This window comes from Pelodiscus sinensis, chromosome 1, assembly GCF_049634645.1.
Source record: "Pelodiscus sinensis isolate JC-2024 chromosome 1, ASM4963464v1, whole genome shotgun sequence".
NCBI classification, from domain to species: Eukaryota; Metazoa; Chordata; order Testudines; family Trionychidae; genus Pelodiscus; species Pelodiscus sinensis.
Window position 1 is genome coordinate 118,582,833 of NC_134711.1, and position 27,650 is coordinate 118,610,482.

General features: G+C 43.1%; 2 protein-coding genes across 12 annotated transcripts in view; one reads left to right on the forward strand and one right to left on the reverse strand.

The window, feature by feature from the left end:
* IRAG2 (inositol 1,4,5-triphosphate receptor associated 2) overlaps positions 1-8,511 on the forward strand; it is a 57,391-nt gene extending 48,880 nt beyond the window's left edge. For all 6 annotated transcript variants that reach the window (XM_075898523.1, XM_075898556.1, XM_075898515.1 and 3 more), the window contains exons 33-40: positions 1,850-1,984; positions 2,371-2,518; positions 3,793-3,836; positions 5,495-5,572; positions 5,659-5,720; positions 6,163-6,264; positions 6,444-6,551; positions 7,821-8,511. In XM_075898523.1, coding sequence (XP_075754638.1) covers positions 1,850-1,984; positions 2,371-2,518; positions 3,793-3,836; positions 5,495-5,572; positions 5,659-5,720; positions 6,163-6,264; positions 6,444-6,551; positions 7,821-8,064 — 921 coding nt within the window. In that variant the 3' untranslated portion in view covers positions 8,065-8,511. The remainder of the gene's footprint in view (positions 1-1,849; positions 1,985-2,370; positions 2,519-3,792; positions 3,837-5,494; positions 5,573-5,658; positions 5,721-6,162; positions 6,265-6,443; positions 6,552-7,820) is intronic.
* Positions 8,390-27,650, reverse strand: part of DNAI7 (dynein axonemal intermediate chain 7) — a 44,496-nt gene continuing 25,235 nt past the window's right edge. For 4 of the 6 annotated variants that reach the window (XM_075898592.1, XM_075898572.1, XM_075898563.1 and 1 more), the window contains 10 exons: positions 26,559-26,705; positions 22,471-22,574; positions 21,410-21,668; positions 20,854-20,959; positions 15,030-15,196; positions 13,832-13,982; positions 13,275-13,489; positions 11,900-12,067; positions 11,531-11,644; positions 8,390-8,789 (listed from right to left, as the gene is read on the reverse strand). In XM_075898592.1, the coding sequence (XP_075754707.1) occupies positions 8,514-8,789; positions 11,531-11,644; positions 11,900-12,067; positions 13,275-13,489; positions 13,832-13,982; positions 15,030-15,196; positions 20,854-20,959; positions 21,410-21,668; positions 22,471-22,574; positions 26,559-26,705 (1,707 nt within the window). In that variant the 3' untranslated portion in view covers positions 8,390-8,513. The remainder of the gene's footprint in view (positions 8,790-11,530; positions 11,645-11,899; positions 12,068-13,274; positions 13,490-13,831; positions 13,983-15,029; positions 15,197-20,853; positions 20,960-21,409; positions 21,669-22,470; positions 22,575-26,558; positions 26,706-27,650) is intronic. The other 2 variants (XM_075898577.1, XM_075898598.1) reach the window with 2 other exon arrangements.

Below are 27,650 nucleotides of genomic sequence, written 5' to 3' on the forward strand. Positions count from 1 at the left end.
AAGAGGTCTTCAAGTCCAAGAAGCAGGACCAAGTACCCCTAAGCTGTCCCTGATAGGTGCCTGCTTAACCTGTTCTTAAAAACCTCCAGTGATGATGATGATGATGATCCCACAAGTTTCCTTGGAAGCCTTTTCCATGTTTAACTGTCCTTAAGTGTTGCCTAGTAGCTAACCTACATTTTTCTTGCTGCAAATGAAGCTTATTACTACATGTCCTTTCAGGGTAGGACATGGAGAATAATTGATCAGGCCTCTTCATAATAGCCTGTCACTTTTCAAATACACTTATTTGGCTTCTCTTTCCCCTTAGTCTCTTTTGAAAAATGACTAAATATGGCCAATCTTTGCATTTTTCCCTAAATAGCGCAAGTTTTTCTTAACCCTTTTCTTAACACTTCTGTTGCTTTCCTCTGGGGCCTCTTCAGTGTGTCTATCTTTCCTAAATTGCAGTGCCTAGGACTGGACACAACTACTCTTGAGGCCTTACCAATGCTGAGCAGAGTGGGACAATTGAGTCCCTTGCTATACATAAACATCCCAGTTAATATAGCCCAGAATGTTAGGGTGTGTGTGTGTGTGTTTTGTGTTGCTTTGTGTGGGTGTGGTTTTTTTTGCAACAGCATCACATGGTTGCCAATTTAAATTTGTGCTAAGCAAATTGCGTATCTTATTTTGATTTTATTTCAAAATAGGTTATTTTGAAATTCGGCATGTCTACATGGTGCCAAATTTCAAAATAAAGCACTATTTCAAGACATCCCTTATTCCTCATGAAACAAGGCTTACAGGAATACTGAAATAGCGCGTCCATCATTTCAAAAATTATTTTGAAATAGTGGACATGTTCCTTGGACGTGGGACCTGAGGTATCCCAAAATAGCCTTGCAGTCTAGACGTACCCTCTCAAGGGTAATGTTTTATGAATGTGTCCTGAATTTCATGCTGTCTTCTGACCAGTTTTCCTATTTGTCCGGGTCACTTTGAATTTTGATCCTGTTCTCCCAAATTACTTGCGACCCCTCTCCAGCGTGGTGTTATCCACAGACTTTACCATTCACTCCCTTGTAACTAATAAAAATATGTATTGCATCCTCCCAGTTTAAATGCAAACCAGAACTACTGAATGCAGCCTTTTATCCACTTGCACACCCAGCTTACAGTAACTTCATGCAGGCTGTGGTACACTAGAGAGCTTTCATCACCATTGTAAACTCTCTAAGGTCTCAGGTCTATGCTGACGGAGGAGAGCTTTTCCATTAATCCAACCCCAATAGTGGCAGTATCCGATCTCTTGATAAAGTAGTGCTATCTGCCCCCCCCCCCCCCCCCAGGCACTTAGGTTGGTGTAACTTGTTACACCAACCTAAGTAGGAGTGTACACAAAGTCTTTAGCTGGAATTTTATATGATCAAATCCAAAATAGAAATTCTAGTCAAATGTTTCTGTTCAGCGTTGAGGTTCTGACTAATTTTTTTTAAAATGTCTCTTACACACATGAACGAGCTTTTCATATAGTAACAACTAGGAAATTCTATTGTTCCGAGAGCTCTCATGATGAGCAGATAAAACCATAAGGTAAATGTCACAGTTACAGTGCTTATCTAATGTCAATCAGCATAATTCCTTTGTTTTTTCCAGTGGTGCTGTATTTAGTTACGGCAACTGAGTATCTAGCCCTAGTGTATTTGCTTATGCAAACAGGTATGTCCAAGCAGAATCCCATTTAAGTGTGATCACTCCCTTTGAGTTAAGTCACCCCACAAGCTTCTAGAATGGCATCACACATATTTACTAATAATCTGCATGGTTGCTTCTCCCTCTTCTCCCCCCCCCCCCCCATGAATTTTAGTCTCTAGCACCTTTGTGTGAAGACGATAACCAAGCACAGGAGATCATTAAGAAGCTGCAGAAAAGCTTGCAGTCCCTTAGTCAGTATGCTGCCAGAGTTGCTAGTAGAGCAGAGATGTTGGGAGCCATTAACCAGGTAATCTGATTCAATTACTACTCTTATATAAAAGTAAGGAAGCTTTGAGTCAGAGCTGCTTAAAAGATTCCACTTGTTTGTAACTAACTTAAATTGTGTGCTGTATAAAATATATTAGAACAATACTCTTAAAGCATGTGGGTGTTCTTTACACCCTATTCATGGACATATAAAGGTCAGAGAAAAGGAAGCTCCTGTACTGAAGACATGAGGTGAGATCATGGACAAGAGTGTTGTTGTGGTGCAAATGGATATGAAGAGTCGTAATTTAGAATATTACATTCTAAGCTTTCACTTAGTTGCTTGGAATTGGCTTTTACTCCAAGCATAATTTCATGCTCTGAAGAGCTAACTATTTTGACTTAGTATTGCATTTACTTTGCTAGGAGAGCCGGGTCAGTAAGGCTGTAGAAGTGATGATTCAACATGTGGAAAACTTGAAACGCATGTATACAAAAGAACATGCAGAACTTGAGGAGTTAAAACAGGTCCTGCTCCAAAATGAAAGATGCTTTAGCTCTTTTGGGGATCAAGGTAATTGCTAAATCTCAGCATATTTTCTTTTCATTTTCTAAATTATTGTAATCAGTTTAGCCCTTTCATGTGTATTTATAAATGCTGTGTTACCCCCTTAGATGGGAAGTGCTACATAAATGTTCTCTCTCGTGAGAGAGTTTTGTGATACTGAACTGTTAATGTTAATGTATAGCCACACACAAGCATATTGCTTGTCCTCGCTTTTCTGATTATTGGAAATATTTAAGAGCAACTATAGCTTCAGACTTGTAGGCATCTACACTTTCACCTTTGGAGGAGTAGGCCTCTTTTGAAGGTACTGTAGGATGATGGACTCCAATTTCATAGGCAGTAACTTATAAATTGGATACTCATTTTAATGTACATATGGCCAATCTTCAGAGGCCTGAGGTTGAGAAGCTCCAAATTCTCCAGACTTCAGTGGAACTTGGAGGTGCTCGATGCATTGAAAAGTCAAACACATTTCTTTAAAATTAAGAGATCCTAGTCTTAGTGGCACAATGCAGAAATCCTTGCAGAAGCTCTTTGGCCAAGAAGGAAGGAGTAAAAAGTGGCACCCAGGAGTGCTCCATCCTTCAAGATCAATGATTTAACTTGGTAAGGGTAACAGCTCTTAACCAGGCATTGGTAATGAGACCAGCAGAAGCGATCTCGTCTGCGTAGGGCAGGCGGTAATGTGAAGTGTTGGCTGCCTCCGCTAGTTTTGAGTGAATGGATACAAGAGTAGAAATTTCCAGTATGTATTTATAACTTTTAAAATGTCCCTTTAGAGAGACCGAATGGACGGGAGATCACCTCACTTGCCTTAGTCAGGGCTGCTGATACACTTTGCTGGGCCCTCGGCAAGATGGAAAGGGCTGGCTCCAGGGATGTGTCAGGGGCAGGGCGTGACTGGAGGCTAGCTTCCTCCAGCCTTTCAGCACTGTCAAGGCTGTGGTGACTTTTTTTTTTTTTTAAGGGCTCTGGCCATTGCTGCTGTAGTGGTGTCAGTGGCCAAGAGGCCCGAGCTCTCTTTAACTCACTGGGCCCCAAGGCAGCTGCCCCCTTTGCCTCCCTACCCACCTCATTGCTGGGCCTGCTTATAGCCATGTTGGTCCCAGAATATTAGACTTCCAACAACATTGATTTCTTGTTGACACTTGCTGCTTGGGTCTCTCCTGCACCCCCATCGATGTGCTTTAAATAGAACCCACAGATGGTCAGACCCCTTGGCTCTCTTCCTCCATGACAATCTTTAAAAATCTACTTACAATACCTTTCCTTCTTTACAGATGAATCTGCAAATAAAAAGCTTCCAAGTTCTCTCAACTTCAAGGTACTAATACCACAGAATATTTTTTTGGGGGGAGGTACACAAAGTTGTGTGTCTTGTACAGGGACTCCACTGGTGCTGGACATCCTCCTGAAATCTGTATCTGTTGGTCTCTCTAACTCCCTAAACAAAAAAGCAAACTAACTTGATCCGATACATAACAGGTTAGATCAGAGGTCCCCCTGGGGCTTTCACCTGAACTGTTCATCATACCACTGAGCCCACCTACCTGCCCTCTGGGACACCCCAACACCTGACCTGCTGGACTAGAAGCTCTGAGCTCCTTCAGCCAAGGCAGAGTTGGGATGACAGCTTCCCAGCAGAGCAATACAGACACTGAACCAACTTAGTTCCAGGAGAACTCAGCCATGGGGGCTTGATAGCACCCAGGAACACCACCCTCAAAAGGGACCAAAACTCCAAATAAGTCTTACTTTGTGTAAAAGTTTTACATACACACAGAGAGCCTTCTGAACTCTATCAACGAAAGGGAGAGATGCACAGCTGTGGCTCTCCCCACTTTTGTTTATTAGCCAGTATAAAAAGTAGGATTTAAGTGAAAACCTAAATCAAAGGAAATTACTAAGCCAAAATGGTACACTAAAACTTCTTACATGCAAATTCTTACCCTAACAACAGTAGTTTCTGTAACGTTTCACAAGTGAGGCAGCCTTCTAGCTTGAGCCTGATCCTTTCCCCTGTTCAGTCTTAGGTGTCTCCAGTAGGCATCTTGATAGGTGGGGGGAGGTGGAGGAATATCTCCAGGAGTCTGGCAACAACCCTATGGTTTGGTTTGCCACCTTTTTATCCCCTTTGCCCAAGGAAGGAATGCTTTGTGTTCAATTCGAACTTTTCTCACTTGGAGTGGAAAAGTACAAGATGAAAAATAGGTTCCAGCATCAGGTGACCTGGCCACATGTCTTGGCAGGACCAACCACAATCCAGGCTTACAGGAAATACAAGACTATTCAGAGGTGGTTGGTGTGAGTACCAAACATTGTTTCTGGAGTATCATTAATAACCCTCATTAGCACATCTAGATTTTGACCAGATTGACAGTTCATATACAAGAACAACATGCACAGAAATAGCAGATTGTCACATGCTGCATTTTGCTTAAAACATCTTTGAATTATGCATATTCATATCCATAAGTCAATTTTCATAATATATGGGGGAGAGGGGGCATGACAAGACATGCTAACTAACATTTCAATGGAAAAACTTAAAGGTATCAATGTGCTTCTGTAAGTGGGTCCAAAATCTCCCATGGAGATTGCTCAAGAACTATTGCTCTCATGAGGTCCTTGATAATGAAAACTTGAACATACAGAGTCAAGAGATACCTAAAAGCAGAGTGGCAAGTGAGCAACAGAATCCCTAATTGGTGTTTTTTAGTAGGTTAACTTAGACATCTTTGAATTTCAGAATGTGCTACAGCAGATACACATGCATGTTTCTAATCTGGAAAATAACCTGCATATAAATGTACAATTCCTTTTTTAAAAACTTAAAGTACTACACCTGGGTTATTACTGGGTATTGCTTTAGTGTGTTTAGTAAACATCAGCTTTTATAAATATATGCATCCATTAACATGCCTAAAACTAGTGGTTAATTTAGCCAATGCATGTTAGTTACAATAGCTCTTCTTTGTGTAGCCACAATCATCCCTACGAAGAGTCAGTATTGCAGCAGTGCCAAGGAATACTGGAAATGCTGGTTTTAGTTTGCAGCTGGTAAGTAACCGCTGTCAAGTGGTGACTATTTTTCATTCTCAAACTAGTCAGGTTTACTGCATTTGCATTTTTATCTTTTTTTATAGGCCCAGTTGCATGGAACAGATGGAAAAGAAAGAAGTGACAAAAATAGACGGTCAAGCAGTTGGTAAGACTACTGGAGCTTTGTTTTAAAAACAGGCCTTAATTTTTTTTCTACTTGGGTTTACTACAGCCATCATGCTCTACTGGAGAAGCTTATGAAGCATCTTTTGGAAGTGATGCTATAGATACCTGAGTATAAGCCTTAAAGTTCAGCTTTTACAGCCAAACCTGAGTGTCCCCACAAGTGATCTGATCTTCAAATTCAAGAGGTTCAGAGCTCACATGTCCTTCAAATTCTCATGTCCTTGCAGTTGGAAAATCAGGTGCCTTCTACTTTGCTTAAATATTAATCTGGGAGTCAAACTTGAAAAATATTGAACAAAATCTTCATAGCCTACTGTAACACAAATGAGCATGCTCGTTTATCTCTCTTGAGCTGAAATTATTTTCTTCAGCTAAAGTGCTCAGATCACAGTACTTATTTTCATGTATTTACATTTTGGCAGGGGTCGACTGGGATCAAAACAACATGAGAAGCGTCCTTCATTGCAGCGATTCATTAGCACATATTCCTGGACAGAATCTGAGGAAGAACAGTTTGAAACAAAGTAGGTGTCGATTATTTAATCTCCAAGGTTTTAAGGTGGGCTTGCTTCCTGTCCTTGACCCCTTGTTGCATGTCGAAGCTGTTATAAACTGGCTTACTCTGTTTATATAAATGTCTACCTAATGTGTGTTGGTGAATGCTTCTCAGGAATGTTAAGTTCTAATGCTTGCTTGCTTGCAGAACCAAACAGGCAGAACCACCAATTGAAGAAATACGAGAAGAGAAAGCAAAGAAGCTAAGTGTTACTGAAAGGGGGAAAAATCCATCAAAATGGAGTCTAGGATCAGCGTAAGTTTCTCAAGTGCAAATATAAATTGCTGTAAGGGGAAGTGGTGGGCAGGCAGAGGACATATGAAGGAGAGTGATAATATTGACTTTATCGGTGATATCAGCCTCCAAAGTAGGCAGATTACTTCAATTATTAAGTTGAAGCTCTGTTTTTGGTACTAATCAAGAAGAGAACAACTGCTCTTTACTAATCTCAGAAATTCATCTCAAGATGTGATCCACTGTGGTGCACTACCCCTTTCAAAATGAAAGGCTAAGTCAGGGCCTGTGGCCCATTTATTTGTGGCCCATGTGTGGGAGTTAAAACAAAGTAGTCAATATAATGGTCTTCCGTTGATATGCGTTTTAGTAGTTAAATTCCTAGGCTATCATTGCTCATTAAAAGTGCTGTCATATGGGTGGAAATCTGGTAAATATTGCATTTTATTTCTATCAGCAGAACTGACTTAAATGGGGCCTGTGTTGTGTAGTCTTGCCTTAATCTTTCTATTCATGCCCGTCAGTGTGTGAGAAGCTATTTGCATATATATTTGCAACCACACTTAAGTTGTGGCCCTCAGCATGCGTGTGAGTATCATTGTGGCCCCCAGGGCTTCCAAAGTTGAGTAGCCCTGGTCTAGGTATTATGGTTGGCAGGGCCATCTGGCCTTTGTAAGGGTATGTCTACACAGCAACACTATTTCAAAATAACTAGGTCCACATCTACACAGCAGGCTGTTCTTTGGAAATAGTGTCAAAATACTGTCAAGCTGGGGGACTTCTTACTCTGACTCCTGTAACCCTCATTGTACGAGGAGGAAGAGTGCTCTATTTTGAAATAAGTGCTGTGTAAATGCTCCCAATTTGAAAATAAGCTACGCACTTGATGTAGCTCAATTTGCATAGCTTATTTCGAGGTAAGCCCTCCTGTGTAGACACTCCCTAAATGTCCAATGACTTTCTCTGTACAATATATATATTACACGTTCTCATTAAAAAAGCTGACATTTTACAATGCCTACTAGGAGATTTAGCCCCACACTTTCCATTAATGTTAAGAAATCCCTTATTCAGAGTTTGTATAGCACACAAACTAATGTTTGTGTTCAAAGCTAAAGTGGCACCATTTAGAGCCTGCATTCTAAACCCAGACTATAACACCTCTTAGCTGGCTATTAATGAAGGCAAGTTTTGCCATTGTACTGTGTAACTAAATGTTCTGGATTACAGTCAATATATTTAAATGTGAGAGAAAAGCATGTCTGTCCTATGTGTGTGTCGTCTTCACAGCTGCAACAGGATGTCGTCATGGGCCTCTCATCTGAAGACTTCCTTCTCCAAAGCTAATAAAACTCTCTGGATTTCTCTTACCATCATCGTACTACTTGCTGCACTCACAAGCTTCCTCACAGGCCTGTCTCTCCAAAGACCTGCAGATGCTGCTCCTGTGGGAACTGGAGATTCCTGGAAATCACTACAACAACTGCTGTGGCCATATACTAAACTTCAACACAATGGCCCACCACCTGTGTAACACAATCTGTATTTTAGTTTGTAAAGTCTTCCCCTCCCCAACCCTGGACTTCCTGTTTTGTGTGTGTGTGTGTGTGTGTGTGTGTGTGTGTGTACAGCTCAAGTGTAGAATTACTTATACTACCTTTCTAATATGATTTGAGAGTTAATTTAAAACCATTTGTTTTGAAGTTTTATCATTGAAAGTTGTTAAATATCGTCTAAAAAAAATTATGAAGCCCAATCTGGAAATACAAATGCAAATTCCCCTTCTGACAACTAAAGACTGTCTTAATCCTGTTAAAGATTCAAAGAAAGATTTGTAATAAGTCTAAATGTGCAGGTACTAAGGAAAAGAATTTTATTTACAAAAGCAAACTTTTATGCATTTTAGGCATCTGTGTCATTTCAGTGTCAAATCAAGACTAATGTAATTTTATTGATACACAATAAAGAGAATTGAAAATTGTCTCAAGAGTATGTTAACACTCTAGTAGCAATGAGCAGTTGGTATACAGCATCGATAAATAGGCAACTAGTTTTCTTTACTTTTTCAAGTGCTTCTTCACTGGCAAAATCCTTGATCAGATGGTAGAGAGTAGAATGAAATTCAGTATTGCTTGCTAGCTCTTCTGAGAAGGCTTCACTACTTTCATTGATTTTGAGTCTTTGTGCTCGCTGGCCATTAAACATGTAAAGGGACCAGTCTTCCTCAGTAACAGTATCTGTTTTAAGGTGTTCACTCACCTACACCAGAATGGAAGAATAAATGTAACATATTACCACCTTTTCTATAAAAATAGTTAATGGAGTGAAGATTGATAGCTTGGAATGTTTCATTCCCTGCTGAAGTCTCTGCAAGAACTCTGGATCTAGCCTGAAGTGTCTGAGTCTGTAATTCAGGCCCTCAACTCCTCCCCCCCCCCCCCCCCCCCCCCCCCCCCACACACACACACACACACACTTCTACTGACTTTTAAAATCCCCATGGTGCCTAAAAATTCCACTGGACCTTTGCACCACCCACTTAAACCTAATGCTGAGTACCTGACTTAAGAAGCATCTAGTCTGAGGCCAGATCTACACTAAAGGTGTAGGTCAAATCCAACACAACTCCAGCTCTGTTAATTAACTTGAGTCAATGTACATTAGTTTGAGGTTTTCCTGCTATCTTCACAGCAGGAGGCCAATAGGAGCACCAGGTGCTGGTGCGAGGCACCTCTCAGTTCAACTTAGCAAGTGTTAACTAGACTCACTAAATCAAACTCTGGAAGATTGATCAGACTCTGGCAGTGGCTATCTGTTTTTAAGGCTATGTCTACACTGCAGGCTTTTTGCGGAAGAGATCTTCTGCAAAAACTTCTTGCGCAAGAGTGTATCCAAAGCGCACTGCACAAGTCCAGACTGCATGGACGTGCTCTCAAAAGAAAGCTCTGATTGCTATTCATAGAATAGCCACCTGAGATTTTTCCAATTGGCTCTTTTTGCAAAAAAACTCTTGTTGCCCATCCCCACACACCTTTTTGTGCAAGAACGAGTTATTCCTCATAGAAAAAGGAACACCTACATGCAAAAACCCTCTGTTCTTTTGGTTTACTGTAAACTTACTTGTGCAAAAACACACTTGAACTACAAACACTCTGCAGGTTTTTGTACAAAACCCCTGTAGTGTAGGTGTAGCCTAAGTGAACACATGGCCTGAGCTCCTGTGTTTTATCAGAGGATTCAATATGGTAGCCTTGTTACTCAATGCCTTCTGAATCTGGCCCTGTGCTGAAGGTGGTATGTAGTCCAACTCTGTATGAGTTAGACTGCTTCAGCAGGAGGTAGAAAACCTGGATTTCAGTTCTCTTCTCTCCTCCCTTTCTCTGGGGAGAGGAGCAGGGCTGTAAATTGGGACTTGTACATCCTGGTGAATGCTTCTCCCTACCATTTTTTGGCTGTCACCAGCCCACCATGATCCTTTGAGAGATGGCTGGCTAGGTTTAGGCACCTGGAGACAGGTTGTGAATTATAAGTGGTGACTGACCCATTCCTTCCACCCTCCCTTCCACATCCCTATTTTCAGCATTTTACATTGGCTAATTTAGATGGTTCCCTACTCAGCTTCTTGACTTATGGGTCTTGTTCTTAGGTCCCTAGCTACCCCATGAGAGCCAACAGGGATCTTGCCTATGTAACTATTTGTCCAAACACACTGAGCCAAATAACTCATTTCAGGGTTAGCACCTTACCTCTAATAGTTATTTTGAACAGATGACCATTATAGTATTCGTATGATTACACAGAAGATACTTGAACCATAGCTGTTCTTTGAAATGTGATGCAGGCTGTGGTGCTTTCTTGTGAATTAAGCATTTATTTATCCATCATCAAATGCAAGGAAAGGATGGGAATGTTGTACAGCCTCTTTCTATTTACTAATAACACTTAGCTACTAATTCTGTAAGATGGAGGGTAGTGCAAAACAGTTACTCAACCCTGATAGGAGGGTATTGTGTACATTAACTTGTAGAAATGTTTGTGTGTGATTGCCCATATCCCCATATGCAATAGGAAACTAGCAATATATGAACTGTAATAGCAATCTTCCTGCAGCCATTGGCTGTGACTGGATCTACCCTACATACCTGCCAAAAGCGCACTCAGGTAGCGGGGAACACAAAATAAGTGAGGCAAGCTTTCTCTTCTACAAAGAAGGGGATCTGACACTTGAGGTCTGCAAGAGAGGAGCACTGTGGTCTCCTCAGGGAAAGGAAGGCTCAGATTACAGCTGGCCAACTCATAAAACCATCACCTACCTAACAAGTGATGGAGGACCCTGCCTACCTGCAGTTGAATGCAAATTTTTTGTATTTAGCATAGTCCTGAGCTACATGGTCTTTCTGGCTCTATAGCTACTCTCTCATAATCAAGCTAGGTGTGTATGGTAGGTGACCTCTAAAGCAGAGTAACTGAAGACCCCAAAATATGCAATCTCAAATTGCCAAGCAACTGTTACTTAGCAAAGATATAGGTGAGTTCACTAGGGGCCAGGCCTTAGAGCAGTGTTTCCCAAATAGTGCTCTGCGGAACCCCAGGGTTCCATGAAGTGAAAGTAAGGGTTCCGTGAGAACTCAATCATCGTCTCTCTCTGCCCCTCCTCTCCCCCCCACCGAGCTAGTCTTAAGGGCAGGCAAGCTGGTGTTTTTTGCTTGACAGTTTTTTCTGCTTCTGGTTTTTTTTGGTCAACCAGTTTCCATCCTTTTTAAAGGGTTCCGTGGCCAAATAAAATTGAGAAGCGCTGCCGCAGAGAATCAGAGTGAAGTTTTACAAACTTCAGAGAACAGCTATGATTAAATTCTCAAACAATTCAAACTGCAACACCAGAGCCTTGCTCTGAGAAATGGCATATTTCTGAAAAGTTAGCAGTAATTCAATTTTGCTCATCTAATTGTATGTTACATTATTCCCAATTGCTCTTTTTAGACTTAGCTCAAAGAACCAACCTTAAATACTACTTGATCTTGACCAGATACCAGATTCCACTTGCTCCAACTGAAAGCAAAAGCAGATGCAACCAGTGCCATCTGTTGATAAGCTGTGATTTCTGCTAATGGAGTCTGTAACACAAAGGGTATAAATAAGAAAACACTCATCCACCAGAAAGAACCACCCCATTCTTATACCAGAACTATCATGCTGAAAGGCAAGTTCTGATCAACAGATAGTGGGTCAGATTCAGGTTCCTGCTCTCTTGGGTGGCACTGCAAGCTGTGATACCCAGGTACCTAAGCAGGGATTCTGGATGGTACGGATCCACCTTTGTGCCAAAAAAAAGGGATATTTTTTATAAGAGTAGCTCACAGCTGTCTCACCTTCTTGTTCACACAGACGAACTTGTGAGAATAGTCTGAGGGGAAAATGTTCACTCCAGCCTTTTTCAAAGCCACTGTTAGGCTAACTGGAGATGTCCATCTTCCCGTCAAGTGCGAAAGCTGCTCACCCCCATCCACAATTACTGAAGACAACATACACTGATTACCCTGTTGTATAGAGCAATACAAACAAGTTTATTACTGATTAAAAGTACTTTGTACTTCAGGCCTTTTAAAAAAAAAAATTCTCACAGGAGGCTAGGTCCCATAGTGACTACTTCATAAATACCGCCGGTGTATATACAGTCAGCTAACCCCCATACTCCAAGCACTACCAACCAACAGCAGCCAGGCCCAAAATTTCAAATGGGTGTATGCTCACAGTGAGTAGGAGGGATGTTTGCTATTGCCTAATCTGGTGGGTTTGCCACCTCTGCTTAGAATATGCTCAACCTAGAGGCTGCATCTAGACTGGCAAGTTTTTCCTGCTTTTGCGGAAAATCTTGCCAGCTGTTTACACTGGCTGCTTGAATTTCCGCAAGAACACTGACTATCTCATGTAAGATTGTCAGTGTTCTTGCAGAAATACTATGCTGCTCCCATTCGGGCAAAAGTCCTCTTGCGCAAATGCTTGTGCAAATGTGCAAGAGGGCCAGTGTAGACAACGTGGTATAGTTTTGTGCAAAAAAGCCCCGATCGCGAAAATGGGGATTGGGGCTTTCTTGCGCATAACCGTGTCTAGATTGGCATGGACACTTTTCTGCAAAAGCGTCTGTGCCAATCTAGACGCTCTTTTCCGCAAATGCTTTCAACGGAAAAACTTTTCCGTTAAAAGCATTTGTGGCAAATCATGCCAGTCTAGACGTAGCCAGAGAGGTTAGGCTAAGTAATGTGGCAGCACACTGCCAGTATAGTGAGTCTTTATTCAGATTTTGAAGGTTTCCAGAAAGTAGATTTGTATATGTAAATCAGAGGAGGATATTTTACAGCGCATGTAGCATTAAAATACCAGGTTAGTTGAGCTGATTAGCCTTTTAAGAGTCATACAACAGAGAAAAGAGAGAATTTGTCAAGAGCTCTACTTTGTAAGGTGCTATTGAATTAACTATGGGATAGTGGGAGCTTCAGCTTTCAAAATAGACCTCTGTTAGCCCCTTCTGGGCTAATTAATGTACTATAAGGCACCAGTTCTGTTCCCTATCCTGTAAGTGGGGTGGAGGTGGTTACCACACACACACTCACTCTCTCTCTCTCTCTCTATCTTCCATTTTCTTACATTCTAGGTCAGCCTGCACTCTAAAATTAGTGCTCATAATGGCCTAAATTAGTATAAGCATCTGTACTGGAGTTTCACATACCAAGATGTTTTCTGTACCTTAATTTGCATTTGAACTTCTGCAAAGGCTGTAACAACAGTGAAAAGTAATTCATCTGTGCCAGTAGGTCTCAGTTCCCATGACTGGTATGGCATGTTCAGGTGAGCATCCTGAATCAGGGTGATTGTATAAAAAGCATCCATATCAAAAGAGATTTGTTTCTCTTTCATTTTGTACTTTATGTCATTGATACCATCAGTTCTCCATTGTTTGCCTATATATATATAGCGAGAGAGAGAGAGAAGAGGGGGAAAAGGGTTAGAGCTCCTGTTACTGGTGTTAGAATAATACATCACATTGATCTTAGGTCATGTGTCAATTGCAGGACTGAGGCCAGCATCCCCTTGGGACTGTTGAGTGATGTATAGCGAGTTGTGAAGGTATGGAAAAAATTACCACATTGCAGCCCTTCATTGTCCTGGATCAGAACATGAACCAGGAATGCTGCTGAATATTGGAAAAATTAAAATTCAGATCTGAATTCTAGAACTTGAACTTCAGAAACATTTATAGATTTCACATTTGTAGATAACAGCTGCCTAAAGATTTATAGTACCTGCAGAGTCCCATCTGGCAACCAGAGGTTCCTCAAAAAATATCACACTGTCAAGAAGTCTAAGAGTGACCCCTATACGTGGATATGTAGCATCATTGGATTCTTCTGATTCTGGAGGATAGGGATACATCTCCAATCCTAAATCAAGTAACTTTAATGGGGAATTGAAGAAAAAAGAAAATGTCATGAGAAAGAGCCAGAGGCTACTAAATTTTGTAATTCACTTTGATCCTCTGTAGAGTTCACTAAAATATAATCTAAAGAGGTAAATACTTAAAATAGTCGATAATTCACACATCTGTGAAACTTTGCAAGTAACAGCTTGCTTCTTCTGCATCTTCCATGTGAGGATCTCATAGGGCTTTTTACAAAGCTAGGAGTGGAATTTGGCCTGGTGTGAAAATCAGAGCAAGGCTTTCTGGAACACAAGACCTGCATTGGAGCTTCCTCCCACAAAAAGGGGAAGGGCCTCTGGATATACTGTATAACATACGCCACATGGACTAGTGAGGTTTTAAATGGATTCAGTGGCCCCAAACATTGTTCAGCCACAAACAGAGGTGGCAGCTATTACTCCAGCCCATAAGTATGTTGCTCAAATACTGGCTGCACTGGAGGGCTGTGCTGTAGCTCGGCATGGTAGCACTGGATTAGGGATGGAGAATTATGCCTGTCAGTCCTTCAATGAACATTTATGCAGTTTATGTGAATTATGCCTATTAAAGAGTTCAGCATCACAAAAACCTGTGATGCGGAGAAATATTATCTCAAATGTTATAACTGGGAAAACTGAGGGATATTTCTAAAGGACCGTAACGTCTGCAACAGAGCCTGGAAATAAACTCAAAGATCCTTTATCATAGTCTTAGGCTGCATCTTTCTGGTTATAAAGTGCAGGAAGGATTTCCTTTCTTTTTACTTTAACATCTTTAAGAGCATTTTCAAACAGTCTTTTCAGCTGTTTGTGCTACCTTCATTATGTACCCCCGATTATTTGACTGTCAAAGGTACATAAAGTTTTGCAGGTACAACTGAGGACCACAATTTGAAAACTCAACTTTTCACCTCAGTGCACACAGACTCAAAGGATAGAGCCGATTGTGTACTCTACATTAACAAATCTTCAGAATTGCAACAACTCTTCCCAGGGTAATCAGAACTAAAACACGATGTAATTCTGCTTCAGATCTTGACCTACTTCCACCATGGTCCAGCCGTTAATTTGTTTGGCCTGAGGTGGGAGCTTCAATGCATCAATAAGGTACACTCCACCCACTGGCGTGAACTGGTGCAAATCAACTACATTTTCATCAATTATCTCTTCTTCATTTTCATCAGTGGCCACTTCCAGTGATGCAATCTGAACTAAACAACAACCAAATGTCATGAATTAATCCAATGTCTGAGTAAAGTACCAAGATTTCAAATCTCAAATGCCTTTAGCATCAATATATGTACTTAAATTGCAGAGTAGAAAGCCATAGCTCAGTGCCATCTTCTGGTGGTGCATGGCTCTTTAAAGGATTCACTGGAATGGGGAAAGTTAAAAGAACAAAAATGAATAGAAGGATTATTTATGGCTTTACCTAGGTTTTGAGGGCCTTTATAATTAGACCTATGGCTGGTGTGCTAGCTATGGAGTTCCTCTGTAATAAAGGCACTCTGAAGCTGCATTGACCTAACCCAGACTTAGTGAAATCACTATCTTCTCATATTTTTAGTCCTGAGATTTTCAAGAGAAGGCTGCATTTCTCCTAGTAGGCCCTGATTCTGTGACTTCAAGTGTCTGTTCAAACAGTCATCTCCAAAATCAGGGTCTTAGAGTAGCTCCACTATACTTAACAGTAGAATCTGGTCTGGACTCAGTGAGGTTTCAATGGTTATAACTAACAGGGAGAACTTGGCCTCCGTGTTATATAAAATCCTGCCGAGGTTATGGAAAATGCGTGTCACACAAACTTGAGTCCACAAACTGAAGAGAAGAAAAGAAAGATGCTTAATACACTAAGGCTGTGTCTAGACTGCATCCCTTTTCCGTAAAAGGGATGCAAATAGACACATCACAATTGCAAATGAAGCGGGGATTTAAATCCCCCCCACTTCATTTGCATAAACATGGCTGCTGCTTTTTTCCGACTCGGGGCTTTGCCGGAAAAAAGCGCCAGTCTAGACGGGGATCTTTCAGAAAATAAAGTCTTTTCCGAAACATCCCTTATTCCTGATTTTAAGAGGATCCCCGCTTCATTTGCAATTGCAATGTGTCTAATTTGCATCTCTTTTATGGAAAAGGGATGCAGTCTAGACACAGCCTAAGGCTATGTCTACATTCGCGGCTTCCCGCCCACGTATGGCTGTTCTTGCGCAAGAATCCTCAGAATCTCCACACTGCCCGCCTGTTCTTGCGCAAGAAAATTTACAGTACGGCGTGGTAAGAGAGGACGTCTTGCGCAAAAGCTACGCTCTTTTCTAACAGGTGTAAGCTCTCTTGTGCAGGCACTCTTGCACAAGAGGGCAGTGTGGACGCGCGGCAAAGGCTTCTTGCGCAAGAACTGGCCTCCAGGAAAACAACACAGGTGGCTTCTCTGATACTCCATATACACAATCAACACTCGCTGGTTCCCCCCAGCTGGCCTCTCCTTAAAGGCACAGGCAGCCAGCCAAGCTGCGTGCCACATGCAGCCCTGGGAGCTGCCAGAGGGAGCGATGGCAGAAGCTCAGCCACAGGCAGCTCCCTTAAGCCCCACCCACCAGGAGCCACTCCTGAGCAACCAGTAGGCCCACAGGGGTACCAAACAGCAGGCTCCATGCTGGGGCACTGCTGAGATCCAGGCCCTCCTGGACCTCTGGGGCCAGGAGGCTGCCCTCCAGAACCCCAGGTCCAGGCGGCAGAATGCCGACATCTTCACCCGGATGGCGAAGGCACTGGCTGCACAGGGCCACCCAGCCCGGACCCGGGAACAGGTCCAGGCCAAGGTCAAATACCTGAGGCTCACCTACTTGCGGGCCAGTGAGAGTGGGGGTGGCGGACCCACTGCTTGCCCCCCACTACCACCGCCTGCACAGGATCCTGGGTGACAAGGGGGCCGAGGCCCTGCAGGCCACAGTGGACTCAGCCATGGCCACCCCAGTGGTCCACCCAACAGACCCGGAAGAGCAGGAGGAGGAGGAGGAGGAAGAGGACGGTAGCCAGAGCCCAGCAGCCACGATGTGTCCCAGGCCTCCTCGGAGGCTGGCAAGGGATCATCTGGTGAGTATCGTGTCTGCCACTCACCAGTGTGCAGGGGGAAATGAGGCCGTGGGGTGGGGGAGAGGGTGCAGCACATAGCACAAAATGGCTGGATGCTGCACAGCGGCACGTAGCATGTGCAACCTCATGCAGCCAGACCGAGTGGCATATGAACACGGCAGTCAGCCCCAGAACACACCTGGGACCCCAGGGGTCATGCATACTCAGGCCGGGGGGGGGGGGGAGGGGAGGAAGGGGACAGCCAGGAGCAGCCCAGCCCCAAGGGCGCAGGGCGGACCCCACGCAGCCCCAAGGGTGTTGCACACAGCATGCATCCATGGCCACTATGGGACACTTTAGCTGCCCCAGGGGAAGGCACAACAGGCCCCTCCACCACCACATGTGGCCCCCCAGAAGTCCCTGGGCCACCTCAGGCCACCCTGCTGCCCCTAGGGGAATCCCCCCACGCTGGTCTTACCTGTCCCCAGACGTGGCATGTGCAGTGGCACGAGGAGGGCACAGGGTGACCGGAACACCATGGGGCAGGGGTCACTGACCATCTTGCTCTCATCTGTTTCCTCTGCAGTGGGCCCCCTGCCAGCAAGGAACCTTCCAGCCCCATCCTGCCAGTGCCAAGGAGCCATGGCCCATTGCAGCACTCCCAGGACCACCAACACTTGCTCCGCCGCCACGTCTGCGCCATTGAGCGCATGGAGCGCTCCCTCAGTGCCAAAATATGCGCAGACGAAGAGTGGCGGGAGCGGGTGTGGAGCCAATACACAGAGGGCTGCGACTGCGTATATGCTCTCCTGGGCACAATCACAGAGCGGATGGGCCCTGCGCCACAGCACAGTGTATCCAGGCCCCTCCCCCCACTTCCCCTTCTGCCGTGCCCAGCCCTCCCTCCGCTTTCCCCCCATGCCGTGCCCAGCCCTCCTCTTGCTTCCCTCCCGCCGTGCCCGTGCCCCATCCTGCAGCCCCCTGCCAATGCCCCCTCTTGCGTCCCCTGCACCTTGGCACCTCCTGGTGCAGCCTGCCCCAACCCAGCACGAGGGGCACAGGTGCTCCTGCACCCATGGGGGTGGGAGAGGCCTCCCCTCACACCCATGAGGCCCTCCCAGTTCAGAGCCTCTTCCTCCCCCATCCCAGTTCAGAGCCCCTTCCTCCTCCATCCCCACAGTTCACCCCCTTCCCCTTGTAAATAAAAGTTCATTTATATGTTAACTAAGTGCATGTTATTTATTGGGAGGTGAGGGAAGGGTGGTGAGACGGGATGGTGATGGGAGTGGGAAGTGGGGGCATGGGGGCAGCCCTGCGGTCCAAGGTGTAGGCACGGCTTACTGTGGAGCCTGGTCCAGCATCATCCGGAGGACTTCCTGGACCCACACCCCATCATGGTTGGTCTGCCGGGTGACAGCCATCTGTGGCTGCTGGTAGGCCTGGCCCTCACCTGCCATCCTTCCCAGGAGGAAGGCCTCCCCCTTCCCCTCAATAATGTTATGCAGCACACAGCACGCTGCGATGACCTCCAGTATGTGCTGCACCCCCATGTCCAGGCGGGTCAGGAGGCACCTGAAGCGTGCCTTCAGACAACCGAAGGTGCACTCCACGGGGTTGCGGGCCCAGTCCAGGTAGGCATTAAAGGCAGCATGGCTGCAGTCCAGTTGGCCCATGTATGGCCACATCAGCCAGGCCATCAGGGGTAGGCTGCATTCCCCAAGATGCAGACTGGATTCCTGATGGCCCCGATGGTAAAGTCCCGCTGGGGAAAGTAGGTGCCTGCCTCCAGCCTGTGGCACAGGCCTGAGTACCTGAAGATGCAGGAATCATGGGCCCGGCCAGACCACCCCACATATTAATCCTGGAACCAGCCGCGGTGGTCCACAAGCATCTGAAGCACCACCTTCTGGTTGATGAACCGGGATGCTCGGTGCTCCGGCGCCCGGATGGGGATGTGGGTCCCTTCTATGGCTCCCCCACAGGTCAGGAACCCCAGGCTGGTGAAGCTGGTGATGGTGGTGTCCAGGTCACGGGGGTGGATGACCCTCTGGAGCTGCACATCATTGACGGCTGCGACGTCCTGCAGAGGGGCACATGGGAGCAAAGGGAATGCACAGAATGAATACATGGGCCTGTGGGGTGTGCTTGCCTTCCCTTTGACGGCCCCTTTCCCCACACAGGCCAGGGCCCTCTGCCCCCCTGGGAAATTCCTCCCCCAACCAGCGGGGCTGTGTGCAGGAGGGACAGAATGACCCCCAGGGTGTGGGGCTTCCTCCGCCCCTACGGCCTCTCTCCCCGCCCACTGTCTGGCCCCTTCCCTCTCCCAGGTCGAGCCTGCGGTCCACGGAGGGCCTTACCTGCCCACCCCAAACTGGAGCGGTAGCTGTCCGGGGTGGCCAATTTCCAGAAGGTGATCGTGACCTTCTTGTCCACAGGGATGGCAGGGCGCAGGCGGGTGTCCTGCTTCTGGAGCGCAGGGGCGAGCCAGGTACAGAGCTCGTGAAATGTCCCCTTGCGCATACTGAAGTTTTGCATCCAGTGCTGGTTGCCCCATTGTCCCAGAACCAGGCGCTCCCACCAGTCCCCACTCATGTTGTGGCTCCACAGGCGCCTGTTGGTGGTGGGGTGCGGGTGCCCAAGTGCAGCTGTAGCACTCATCTGATCCAGCATGTGCTGCCCGGTCTCCAGTTCCTGCTGGATCAGTGTAGGTCCCTGCAGAAGGACTTCCACAGCCTCAGTGATGGCCATGAGGGGACATTGCTGGGTGGAGGGCTCCATGGCTGGAACCAAGGCAGCAACAGTGCCCAGGGGCACTTCCCCAGGGGCTAAGGTGGAAGCCACGGCTGTGGCTCTGGATGCCTCAGTGAGGTGCCTCAGCATGCAGCCGCAGGGGTCCCTTTAAGCCCGTTACACAGTGGGGGTCCGGCACATGCCCACAGATGCCGCTGGTATCCTCTTGACACGGCCAAAGTGGTTCCGGGGCCAAGTTCTTGTGTAAGGGCGTCCTGCCAGTGTGCAAGCTTTCTTGCACAAGAACTTAACATTCTTGAGCTATGCTTCTGGCCAGTGTGGTGTTTTCTTGCACAAGTATACTTACGCAAGATATTCTTGCGCAAGAAGCCGCCAGTGTAGACATAGCCTAAGGGATGGAGAGTTATCAATCTGTAGAACAAAAATCCTTAGAGATTCGGCAATGGTGGATTAGAAGAAATTCCTTACCACAATTCTTAAGGAACATTCCAATGATAAATGTTTGTTTTTTAAAATTTCTAAGGACTTAGAGAAAATTATGTAGGATTTTCACTGTCTAATATCATCATATAGGTCACTAAGAATGTTCAAGAATGCATGAAAAATATATTTTTAAATATCATAATATTTGCAAGACAATTTATAACAATAGCACAATATAAAGTAACTGTTCTAGAAATCTTACTAAATAAAAGACTTTAAAAAAAATGAGAATCTCAACAAATTAAAAATATCCAGTGCAACTTATTTCCATCTTTTATTGTTTTTACAGATGGATGGGAAAGAGTTTCTAGTTTTATATGCTCACATATTATACCTAGTTTTTATAGTATGCTGTGCTCTACAATACTGCAATTTAAGCTTTCTATAACTAAAACCCACTGTACTAGTCACAACAACTTTGGCTTTCCTTTTAAAAAATAGTTAAACTTCTTCTAAACAAAGTTATGTATTTGCTCTCCCAAGCAAATCATTTAGATCTAGTTTTAAACGCTCATTTAAAAATGTATATAATTATGCAACACTGCAGGTAAAATCTGAGTACCTCCAGAAATGGTGCTAACGCTTTCTAATTTCTTATCAGATTCCTCTTCTAGCTTCTCATTTTCATCAGTATCATTTTTAGTGTTGTCTTTGAAAGAGATGGTACTCTATATAAAAAACAAAATATGTGTTTTTAGATTACAGTGAGACAGGCAATCTCACTGTTGCTCCTCTGTGAAAATGAAAATCTCAGGAGAATGAGTAAGTCCTCGTCCTCAATGAGATATACATGAAGTTTACTGGAGGAATGAGGCCTTAGCATAGGTAGAGAAACTTAGATAAAACTCAAGTTAAAACCTCACGATTTGCTCCCTTACCTTTTCAGAGATTATCCATACTTAACCTCTAGTATTTTTGAGCTAGGTCCATTACTAATTATAAGGAACTGAATTGCAAGACCTTCTCCAAAGAGGCTGAATTATTTAACAAGGAGACGGGAAACTGTAAGGACTTTTTTGTTTTCTTTTTTGTTTTCCACAAGGGAGATGTAAAGATCTGTTAAGGTGCCAATATTATGCAGCTGGGCATCAACTGACAGGATGTATCTTATCTCTCACCTTTCTTCCTTCAGTTACTAGCTGGTCTTCACTCTCTTGTTCCACTTCTTTTTCTTCTTCTTCTTTCATATCACAAAACAGAGTTATTTTTTGTTTGCTTTCTGGAGCATCCACCTTTAGATGCAGTGTGGGAACATGTGGTAGTGGAGAAATATGATCATAGTGAGTGTGCAAGATGCGGACAGCAACATCACTTGTGGCTACTGCCTTTGGAAGGTCAAATCCATTTTCTGCATCACTGAACATATGATGTCCGAACCTGTAAATAGAGAATTAAAATAATTCTTTATTAAAGTCAGTATAATTTATGTTTACACCACATTTCAATATTCCAGTATATGCATCACAATAATAGAGGCACCTATATTGTCTTTTATCATAAAGCATAGTCTGGTGAACATAACTGGAGATATTGGTTAGATGGTCATCACATGCTCTCTCAGCACTAAGAGCTGCCACCAGCCCCTCCAATATAGTTATAACAGAATTAATATAATTAAACTCTGCATGGAGCTAAAAGGAGTCAGCTGTTCTATAAAATATCTTCATGGTAAATTGGATTAATTTATATTAGGGGCATTTCTGTACAGGTTAATGCAGCTACTGTCTGTATTAAATCCCTCTCCACCTTTTGCACAAAGAAGCTGAGGAGGTACTTAACGTAAAGGGAGCCATGCCAGGAGAACAAACAAATCAGTTATCTCCTTACCACTGTAGGAACTTTTGGAGGGCAAAAGTTACAGAAGTCTCCCTAGGCTGTCCTACATGCTGCAATGCTCTCCATAATGCTGTAGCTCTGCCCCAGCATAGCCTGCCCGCCCTATGTACACTTTCTACACTAGGACTTGCAAGGGAGTCCTCAGAAGGCAATCTTACAGGTGTCTTGCAAAGTACCAGTGTCTGGCACTCTACCCAAGCCCTTCAGGCAGATACGGGCCACTTGTAGAGTAAAGATCTACTCAGCACAAATAAGAATTGTCAGAAATTTGCTCTGCGTTTTTATTCCATGGAAATGCACAAAGACAGAGCTCATTTGAAATAAGGTCACATTCATACCGTACCTTGGATTTTTCTTGAGGTTTCCCCAAATACAGAAAGTGATATTTTTATCTTTTATGACCACCTCCATATTTCCGCTGTCAGAATCTGCATAAGTATTAGCCTTCTACAAAAAAAAAAAAAATTAATTTGATTTCAGAGCACTGTGATGAAAGATCACTTTACACAAATGATATCTGATTGTAGAAAATAGTTTGGCATCTATGTTAAGCAAACTTAAAAAGTCAAAGTTTAATGTAACAAACTATATTCAATAAAAATTCCTCTCAATAGTTCCGTGAGAGACTGAAATACCCTGCAGACTCAGGAAAAGCTGTTTGAACTAGAGAATCCAGACAACCTTCCCTGTCAGTATAAGCGACCAAGCCAGAGAGGAAGAAGTGGATCTTGATACCAACTAACATAACATTGAAAGCTATTTTTTCCCCACTTAGATGAGTAATCACATTGAAGTCAATGGAACTACTTAGATCAACAAGGCAAACAGGAGTTTCTATTGCGGGAGGACCAACATGAGAGGAAGAAATGATTTATATTGTTCAACAGAGTATCCCGGTTACTAATACCCATCAAATTAAACCTTGTAATACATTTTGCAGATTAAGACCTTGGTCCTACAAAGACCCATTGACAAGCTTATCTTTATGCACTGTCAACTGAATTCTGCTCTCATTTCCAATGGGAGTTTTACCATTCACTTCAATGTGGCAAAGATTTGGCCTTGCAAGTACTTCTAGTGATGTCAGTGGAATTCCTCACACCACCTGAAGGTAGGATCTTGAGTTTCTCAACCTTGACACTGAGGCTAATCACTGACTCTAAAAATCTGCTGTTCCTATGACAGATTGGTATATGTTTCATATTTAATGTAAAATTAAGTACAGTAAATAAGTGACTGCTTATCATTAATCTAGTTTGTTAGCAGAACTGAGCAATAATGGAAAATATTTCTTTGATTTGAAAGAGAATTTTTATTTGAGCAAGTCTGTAACTTTTTTGGGTCTCTTTCCTTCAACATTTCAAAGCTGAAATGTTACTAGCAATGATACCCTTGAAAATGAAATTTTAGATTAAATACTTATATTAACCAAAAGAGAACTTCTAATTGCATAGTAAAAAATTGCAGTTCACTCTCTGTTGATTAGTTATATAAATCAAGTGATTTTGTTTCTGTTCCCTAATTGACTAACTTCTGTAACTAACCATGGTCCCAACTCAGATACACACAGGCACACCCACATGACTATACAGCATTACATCAGTCAACGGGAGTCCAAAGTTCTGCGTCTTGAATAATGTGTACAAATCATTAATTAATGGCATCTTTACAGTAAGAGAATTGGCCTTCCGATACAACTTTTAAAAGATTAGTAAAACCTTTTAAATAACTCCATAAAACGTATAAAACCAAAAATACACAAGAAAAAGAATACACTACAGCAGCAGTTCTCAAACTGTGGGTTGGGGCCCCTAAGTGGGTCATGACCCCGTTTTATAAGGGGTTGCCGGCCTGGCTTTGACTTGCTGGGGGGCTTGGATGAGAAGGCCAAAGCACAAGCTCCACCACCCAGGGCTTTAGATGAAGCTCAAGGACTTCAGCCTTGGGTGGCAGGGCTAATGTCCTAGACCAGTGTTTCTTAAAGGGTGTTCCGTGGCACACAGGTGTGCTGTGAGGCAGTGTGCCATGGAAAACAGAGTTCAAAGTGGCCTGCTCTTCTGATAAAGGACAAACTCTTTTTTTTTTTTTGGTTAACAACTTTTCCCTTGGGAATGGCCACCCTTAAAGGGGCAAGCCTTTTTTTTTTTTTTTTTTTTTGCTGCTTGCTGAACAAAAAAAATCCTTGGTTTTCCCCAAAAAACAAAAAATTGTTTGGTGTTCCTCGGTCTTAAAAAGTTTAAGAAACACTGTTCTAGACAACTTGGCTGTGGCTGAAGCCCTTAGGCTTCAGCTTTCTCTCTCCACCCTCCACTGGCCCAACATGGTGGGGCTTGGCCTTTGGCCCTTCCACCCAGGTCAATGGAATCAAGCAGGGTTAGGCTTCAGTCCCTCCTGCTGATGTCATGTAGTAGTTTTTTGTTGTCAGAAAAGGGTCATGGTGCCACGAAGTTTGAGAGCCCCTGCACTATAGCAATTATAGCTGAGTCACATGGCACTTATTTGTTAAGACATAAAAAGGTATGGTCAACATCAGAAAATATGGGAAAAGGCCAAGTTATAGTTGTTGTTGAAAATGTAGCTTTGCATTTTTGTACTCTTACAGTTAAGCTCCCACATTAGCATTAATTAAGCTGAATGAGGCACTATCAAATGTTGAGCCTGATCGTACCATGATTAAGTCGAATAGGCCATTACTTAGTGACCTCCTTAGAGCTAGTCACGAAGTAAAAGACCATTAAATGTAGCAGAATGAGAGTATTGTTGGACAACAGTTGCACATTGCACAGTCCTAGGCACATTTAATCAATAGACAATATTTAAAAGAATACAAATCTTGTTGACACTGTTTACCGGAAAAGCCAAAAAAAACCAAAACATTTATTTACTTTACATAGGGCTTTGGATCAGGTTGCAGATGTCAGAATGACTAAAAGAACTTTGAGTCATAGCCGAAAATGAAGAACTATGTAAACTGGTTTGATATCAACACATTTGATATCTTTGGGTGTGTCTAGATTACAGGGTTTTAAAAAAAAAGGGGGGGGAGCTTTTTTCGAAAAAACTTCCGGTGTCTAGACTGCCGCTGCGTTCTTTCAAAATTAAATTGAAAGAACGTGGCGGTTTTTTCAACCGCAGTAAACCTCATTTTATGAGGAAGAACACCTTTTTTCGAAAGTGCTCTTTCAAAAAAAGGCATACTTGAATGCAACCAGGGCTTTTTCGAAAGAGAACATCCAGACTGCCGAGGTGCTCTCTTTCGAAAAAGCGGCTTGCTTTTTCAAAAGAAGTGGTTGCAGTCTAGACGTCCTCTTTCAAAAAAGGCTTTTTCAAAAGAATCTTTCGAAAAAGCCTCTTTCAATTGAACTCATGAAGCTTGATTCCAGTTCATAACCTTAAATAATCAATTTCACATTTATCTAACAATTTCATTGCAAACATACAGTTAATTCCTTCCACCTTTTCATGTTTTCCTTCAACTGTATACAGGCAGTCCCTGGGTTACATGGATCCAACTTACATCGGATCCCTACTTACAAACGGGGTGAGGCAACCCCGCACAAGCTGCTTCCCCCCAGCAGACCAGCAAGACGCGAAGCTAGCGCCCCTCCCCCAGCAGACCAGGGAGATGCGGAGCGGCTTTTCTCAGCAGACACCTCAGCTTGAGAATAAAGGACTGAGGGAAGTGAGGTGTGGGAGAATAAAACTGAGCTCTGGAGAAATGTTTGGCTAGAGTTTCCCCTACAATATGTACCAGTTCCGACTTACATACAAATTCAACTTAAGAACAAACCTACAGTCCCTATCTTGTACATAACCCAGGGACTGCCTGTACATGTTTTCCAACCACATTCTCTATCTTAACATCCATATAAAATCCATATCAGAAACAACTGTTTAAATTGGCATGCAAAGTAGATGACCCAACTGAATATATATTGGTTTTACCTGTGTATATTCATTATCTTGATATAATATTTTTCATCTCATACACTCAGTTAAAAGTCTTTCACAAATTTGTTTTAAAGTTATAAATTGTATCTGTTAAACTTTTAATGACTTAATATTTTGCATTTAATCACTATTTGTTTGTTTAATCCATGGTTTCTTCTAATTTAAATCATAGTGACAGTTAAGGCCAGGATTTTCAAAGACCACTTAATCCCCACAGTGTCAAATCACACTTAGTTACCCAGCTCCCTCTGAATTGAATATCCTTAGGTTAATTTTAAAAATTCTAAGGAAAGAATTATCAGAAATATCACTTCTAGTACACGATGTTTGAGCTGGGGAAATGTACATAATAGTCTGTATCACAATGTATAAAAAAGTCACTTCTGCAATTTAACCTTATGTACAGAACTATTACTTTACCATTGCCCTTGATATTTTATGAACAATATTTGAGAACAACTAAAATACAAACATATTTACTTTAAGTAGGTGCTCTGTTGCTTCATTGTATTTCTGATGAAGAAGACTTTGCAATTCCAGAATTGACTCCTGGTACTGAGCTATAATCTTTTCCGTTAGCTCGTTTGGCGGGGTATCCAACAATAGAAAATCCAACTTTTTGATTAACTAAAAGATATTATATTTTCAACATTAGCTTTCAGATCAAATCATAACAGTTATATTTCCTTTTTGGGGAGGGAGGCATATGGTGGGAATATGATTTTTATTAAAATATGACCTAAATTTTCTTCTTTTGCATATACAGAAATATTGGTTACCAGAATTTTCTATAATACATTTACAAACTATGTTAAAAAACATTAAGGTTTAAAAATCAGAAAATGCCAGAATTAAGGCTGTCTGGTCAACCTTAATCTAGCTCTCTCATACATACATAGTATGATACAGTCCTCTATTATGTCATTTCATACTATTTTTTTCCGCAGGATCCTGCCCTCATTCAGGGCAGGACTGACTTATTGAGCAAGAAAAAATTCAGGGCACAGAAACTCTGCTTGGGACAGATTTATTTGTTTGTTTTCTTAAAAATATATTTATTATTGTCTAATCTCATCACAGCTATCATAGGGACAACCAGTCGGATCAGAAACCAGCACCATACAGCTAAAAAAAAAGACTTATTGTTGGCTCATTAAGCTGCCTACAGACAACAAGGTTCCTGGCCTGAGTGTCAACAATTCCAGATGTAATTTTGTGTGTGTATGTGGTTGCGCGTGAGCGCTGCCAGGACAACTCCCTAACTGATAACGGCTATGTCTAGACTACAGGCATCTTTTGGAAGAATCTTTTCCAGAAAAATCTTCTGGAAAAACTTCTTCCGAAAGAAAGCGTCCAGACTGCCAAAACACATCAAAAAAGTGATCTGCTTTTTCAAAAGATGGCACCCACACTGAATGGATGCTCTCTTGCATGTAAGCTGTGATTACTATGGGCCGAATGGCCACCGGGGAACTTGTGCTTTTTTCTCTTCTCTCAAAAGAACTCCCCTTTCCCCGTCCACGCGCCTTTTTCCGAAAGCTCTTTCAGAAAAAGACTTCTTCCTCATAGAAT